At 42.7% G+C, this 6,026-nt stretch overlaps 1 protein-coding gene across 1 annotated transcript; it reads left to right on the top strand.

Moving 5' to 3' along the window:
* Positions 1-645: 645 nt before the first annotated feature.
* Positions 646-5,256, top strand: gltpa (glycolipid transfer protein a). The gene is made up of 5 exons (XM_053480825.1): positions 646-916; positions 4,036-4,094; positions 4,187-4,320; positions 4,490-4,640; positions 4,841-5,256. Exons 1-5 carry the CDS (start codon positions 814-816, stop codon positions 5,021-5,023), a joined length of 630 nt encoding a protein of 209 aa, XP_053336800.1. The 5' UTR covers positions 646-813; the 3' UTR covers positions 5,024-5,256.
* Positions 5,257-6,026: the final 770 nt, after the last annotated feature.

Consider the following 6,026-nt stretch of genomic DNA (forward strand, 5'->3'; position numbering starts at 1 on the left):
GGTCATAAAGTGACAGACCTTCAGGAAGTGTCCTAGGGGTAAGTGAGCAATGCTAATAACCACCAGCATTGTTTCTCAGGGATGGGAAGAAACCAGAGAACCCAGAGGAACCCAGTATAGACATGGGGAGACCATGTAAAAGTCCTGTAAAATGTGTTTATATGGCACAATGATATGACTGTGAAAATCTTGCTCTCTAAATAAAAGCATCTCTTATGGTACGTGTGAACATTGAATAACGAGATCTTTACTGACATCATTATTTAAACCAGTGTTCCCAGTCCACACCTCCTTATAAAGAGTCAAAACTGCCTGGAAATAAAGGTGACAGACCACTTAGTCTTGTCCATCTTGTGACTGGAGTCAGCAAGGTATAATCTTTACCTGATGATTAATTATTATGATTATTATTGTTATTATTAAGATTTTATAGTTATGATTCATCACTACCTTTAAAAAAAGGCAGAAAGTAAAACAAGTTCATTGTACAGCTGAGAGAAAGTGTATACTGTAGAACAGGTAAAACTAGCCTGATTGTCCCGCCCCCTTGGCTCTGATTGGCTGGCCAGCTGTTCACCTGCTCAATAAGACCTGCTGCTCTCTGAAAGAATCACGGAGCTTCCAGTTGCTGCTCTCGTGCTTTATTCAGTTTAACACAGAACAGCCAGTCGAAAGAAATCGGTGTGAGCTCTGTGTGTTTGTGTGTGTGGGGGGCTTTTTTTTGTTCCCCCCCTTTACATTAGTGTTATTTTTTTTAAAGACTTTTATTACTGTTGAGTTCCTTTATTCAGTTATTTTTGCTTATCAGCCGTCATGGCTCTTCTGATGGAGCACCAGTTCAGGCAGCTCCCAGCCGACAGACAGGTGGAGACGCGACCCTTCCTCGAGGCGGTGTCTCACCTGCCGCCCTTCTTCGGTGAGTTTATAATCAACAGGATCAGTCTTGGGTTTAATCCCTCGGCTCGACCCTCAACCGACACCCAGTGCCCCAGGCAAGGTGTAGGAGACACTGGGCAGGGTAATCACTTTAACGTCAAAGTTCAGCACCTGAGATCACATGCTGTTTAGTATTATTATTATTATTATTATTATTATTACCAATAATATAATTTACACATTTACAGGTTAGTTCATCTAGTGCACTTGATTAGGGATCTAAAAGGATTGGGATTTAACCATATTGACGATATTGAACTGTGGATACTGTAAGTGTCAACATCATCAGTTTTGGCTAAACAACCAAACAAATACAAAACAAACAAACAAATAATTATGAATTATAAATGTAAATGAGAAGAGAGACCCACAACTTTGTCTTTTTTTATTTAATTTTATTTTATTTTTGTGGCAGACACAGGACTTTCATTCTAATCCTCAATAATTTCTATGGATTATGTAATAAATACAATGTAACCAATGTGAGTTATAGTAAAACCCTATAATGCTGAATATCATCACATTTAGAGTTTAAGTATCTGTGTTATAACTGTTCATTAATCGAAAAAGAAACACAAGCTCATTTGTGATGTAATAATATTAAAACCCTGAGACAGGTATAAATATACAGTATTGGTCGGCGCCTGCACTATTGATTAATCCAGTTATTCACTCTTCTTAGTGCCCACATTACACCCTGCTCTGTGTGTGTGTGTGTGTGTGTGTGTGTGTGTGCCCGTTATCTAAGCATCAAGCTTGATTTGTGGGATTTTCCACTCGTGATTGTGACTAATGCTGAAACTGCTGTTTTTTTGGATCGGATTTCCCCGGATCGCCGGGCCGTCAGGAGGTCCGTTCGCTCCGGTAACTTAATCTTCTGGTCTCGATCTGAAGTTGAGAAAATTGATTGGCGCGGTGTCCGGTTGCTCTGGGTTCCATCCAAGCCGGCTTTGTTCATGGCTTCTTCATGCTGCTATTCATGCAGATGGAAAAACGCTTTCCAATGGACTGAACCAGACGCCCGGATTAGATACCAGGCCTCATTGTGCCGGCGCATCTCAAACCCAGGGCCGAGTCTGGAGCTCAGAGAACGGACTTAAATACTGATGACGCCTGGTTGTGTTTCATCAGTGCATTAATCCTTATTCTTAGTGACGCACATGAACTCATCTGGCTCTGATACAGTTACTTCAAAAAATTGTGGTTTATTTAAATTTAGCACTCAGACACACCTCATGGTTCTGGCTCTGGATACACCCCCCTGGGACACACACACCACTGTGTACACACCTGGAACGACATAGCTGCTAATTAGCACCTAAATAAACAGGACAGAGTCCCTCGGGGACTGGAGCATTCTGACACCAACGTGTTAAAGCAACGCAATTAGTGTGTAATATGAGTAAGCATAGGCAAAGAAGTGTGTGTGTGTGTGTGTGTGGTGGGGGATGTGTGGTGTGGGGGGTGTTAGCAACCACAGACTGTGCAGAAGAGATGAGAGAAAGAGCGACACATCGTTCCATTGTGCAGTTGACTTATAATGAACACGTTCACACTGAGGAAAGAGAAGCCACGAAGGGAACAGGTGAAGAGCTAGTGGTGTAACAGGACACGACCCGCCACCACAGTGTGTGTGTGTGTGTGTGTGTCTGTGTGCTAAAGGCTGTCAGCAGCCGGCCCTACAGGACACACTCACTCAGACCCCCAACCGTGCTGCGAGACCAACGCCGCTGATCAGTTTTCACAGCACGTCCCACTCCGACTGAGTGAGCCGCGGTCCAAAGACCTGCTCCACGATCTCCACACGTTCACTCACACACCGTTACCACACACTCGACTGCCGGAATGGGGCTCACCTGTGGCTGCGGTAAAACTCATCTTGGCCCCCTTCAAGGAAATCACCTCCTCTCAATTATGTCTAAAAGAGATTGTCCAATCACATCAACGTTTCATCTTCTCTTTAAAAACAATATCCAATCTAATCAGCTGCTTTTCTGTCTGATAAGAAGCAAGTGTCCAATCAAATCTGCTCCACTGCTTCCCTCAAGTTTTCAAATTTAAAATACTCTAATTCCTCTAGAAGTAACTCTACTTCCTTCTAAGAACGTCCAATCTACTCAACTCCTCTCCTTCCAAATGAGAAACGCGTATCCAATCAAATCAACTCCTTCCTTATAAGACACATGTGTCCAATCTAATCAGCTCCTCTCTACCCTACCCTACCCTATAAAAACAGTGTCCAATCAAATTGAGTAACAATTATTTACTCAAATATTCAAATTAGAAGTTACTTCTTTCTAAGAATTGTCCATCAAATCGGCTCTTCTACTCTTCATTGATTCTCATTAATTTTCAGATCCAAGTTCCCCGTGAGTTCAGCCCCTCTACACCCCTCTAAGAGCTGATTTTACAATCCCACCAGTGCCACCACTGTCCTTTAAGAACACCATCTCCAATCCAATCAGCTCTTTTCCTTTTATTTAAGAAGTGACCGTCTGATTAAGTCACCAAAACTCATCTTAAGAACTAAGAACAGGACATAATAGAGGGACGGCTGTCTTGAAAGGGCCCTGCGGCGTTTGCACACTCCACTGAAGTCGCCTTCATTTCCTGCGGTGTAGACCTGACTGGTTCTGAATGCGAGCAGGAACCGGACGCTGAAGGTCTGACAGAATCGGGTTACGGCGAGTCTTTTGCTTTTGTTCACGTGTACGTTAAGCTCATTAAGCACGGGTCCTGATTTCCGCCATGATACCCCACGACTCTTTATTGTAGCGCTGCTGAAAAATTCATGACCCGGCGTCGCTGCCGCCTTCACAAATCTGTCATGCTCTCTGAAGACGCTGAATTATTCAGAGACGTACTTCAGCCCTTTATTACATACGATAAATGCTGAAGGTCGGTTTGGGTTCAGAACAAATCTTAAAGTTTGGGGTCTGAGTGTAGGTCAGGTGGCCGATTAGTAGCTTGCTAATGCTTAGCTAGCTTTCTTAACACAATGCTTTGTCCTGGAGCTTGTTAATACTCCCCTTTTTCTTCTTTTAAAACTAATCTTCTTCTTCTTTACAACTCATCACTTTATTTCATCTCTTGTTACAGATTGTCTCGGTTCCACCGTTTTCGCCCCCATTAAAGCCGACATCGCGGGCAACATAACCGTGAGTGTGTTTCAGCTGTTATACCCTGACAGATTCCGCTGAGGTTAAAGCTCCACATGTGACCTGCTTTCGTTTGTGTTTTCCACTCAAAGAAAATCAAGGCAGTGTACGACAGCAACCCGGGTCGATATCGGACGCTGCAGCAGATCCTGGAGTTTGAGAAGGAGACGTACACGACCGAGTGGCCCAGCGTAGGAGCTACGCTCTCCCTCATGTGGCTCAAAAGGTCCGAAGATTGATAATATGATTTCATATGATTTTCACCCATCCTGTCCCCTGTTCTTCTTCCCGTCTATTTTCCTGCTCCTGTTTCAGATCTTGCTCTCTCTCCCTTGACAACAAACTACTATTTGAAGAAGATCTCACGCATGAAGGTGTGTCTTTCACTGTTTCAGGGGGCTACGCTTCATCCAGGTCTTCCTGCAGAGCTTAGTGGACGGCGAGAGGGACGAGAACAACCCCAACCTGATCCGAGTCAACGTCAGCAAAGCCTACGAGATCTCGCTGAGGAAATATCACGGCTGGATCGTGCAAGGACTCTTCAAAGTAAGAGCTTACAGTTATCCCTCTGTGACATACAAACTCTTCCATAATGCGCGGATTGTGATATAGATTTATGGTTGAGGACGTCGCCCTCTGTGTTATACTTTAGGAACTGCAGATCTATCACTACACATCTAGAGCTGGTGTTTCACACTGTGATCGCCTGTGCATTGGTGCTGATCACTTCCTGTGTCTCCCTCTAGGCGGCGCTCTACGCTGCTCCATATAAATCGGACTTCCTGAAGGCTCTGTCTAAAGGCCGTGAAGTCAAAGAGGAGGACTGCTTGGAGAAGGTGAGGCAGTTCCTCGTCAACTTCACCGCCACCATCGACGCCATCTACGAGATGTACGCCAAGATGAACGCCGAGCTCGAGTACAAGGCCTGAGCTGCGGCTCTGCACCCCGACTGGCTCTCGTCTGACCGATTCTGCTTTCTGATTGGACTCTCTCTCTCTCTCAGGGTTTCTCCAGGCCTGTTGTTTAGTGTTTGTTTTTCTGTTCTGTAACGGGGATGAAGAGAGTGCCGACTCTTATACAGGACGCTGCCGTGTGAAGAACATGCTGTCAGGTTGATGTGTTCGGTGTCCAACCAAGAGTCAGGCCAAGTGCAAGAGTGTTTGAATCCTAAAGAGATTTTCTTTAATAATAAATTATATTATATTAATAAATTATATTTATTATTATATTATTATATTATGTTTATTAAACGTGTTAATAATAAAGAGAAGGTCATTTATATTTACTTGAAAATGATATAAAAATGCAGCACAAGAACTGTTAAATAAAAGCATGGAAGTTAATACGTATGGCGTTCTGGCTGATGATGCACAATAAAAGTACACCAGTGTTTGTAACTTATTCTTCTTGTACAGTTTGTAATCCTGCTTATTAAACATGAATAGGAACCGTGCAGAAGAGCCAGACTGCTCCAGCTGCAACACATGAGGGCGCTGCAGGATAAAAAAAAATCTCCTTCCTACGGTATATTCAGGGCATTTATTCACATATCCATTAAAAAAAAATAAATAAAAAAAATAAATATATATATATATATATATATATATATATATATATATATATATATATATATATATATATTATTATTATTATTATTATTTTTTTTTTAAAAAGACTATATAAATCTTTTTCAGTGATCTTCGGTCCGTGCTGAAAAAACACAGCTTGTATTCCACCAGTAAATCTATTCTATGGCAATTTGTCTTTATTTATCACACACACACACACACACACACACACACACACACAGACACATACATGTGGAAACCATCCCATTATGTCCCAGTGGTTAACTATAAACCTATATAACTCGTCCTGGTGTCCCGCTTCTGGTTGGAGATCTCATCACATTGATGCCCCATGTGGTCTGTC

The sequence above is a fragment of the Clarias gariepinus genome, chromosome 21 (assembly GCF_024256425.1).
Source record: "Clarias gariepinus isolate MV-2021 ecotype Netherlands chromosome 21, CGAR_prim_01v2, whole genome shotgun sequence".
Lineage (NCBI taxonomy): Eukaryota > Metazoa > Chordata > Actinopteri > Siluriformes > Clariidae > Clarias > Clarias gariepinus.

Bases quoted from the DNA above. Each gene is read 5' to 3' on its own strand.
- gltpa (XM_053480825.1), top strand. From the start codon at position 814: ATGGCTCTTCTGATGGAGCACCAGTTCAGGCAGCTCCCAGCCGACAGA. The intron at 917-4,035 runs GTGAGTTTATAA...CTCTTGTTACAG, and splicing joins TCACCTGCCGCCCTTCTTCG to ATTGTCTCGGTTCCACCGTT. The intron at 4,321-4,489 runs GTCCGAAGATTG...TCACTGTTTCAG, and splicing joins TCCCTCATGTGGCTCAAAAG to GGGGCTACGCTTCATCCAGG.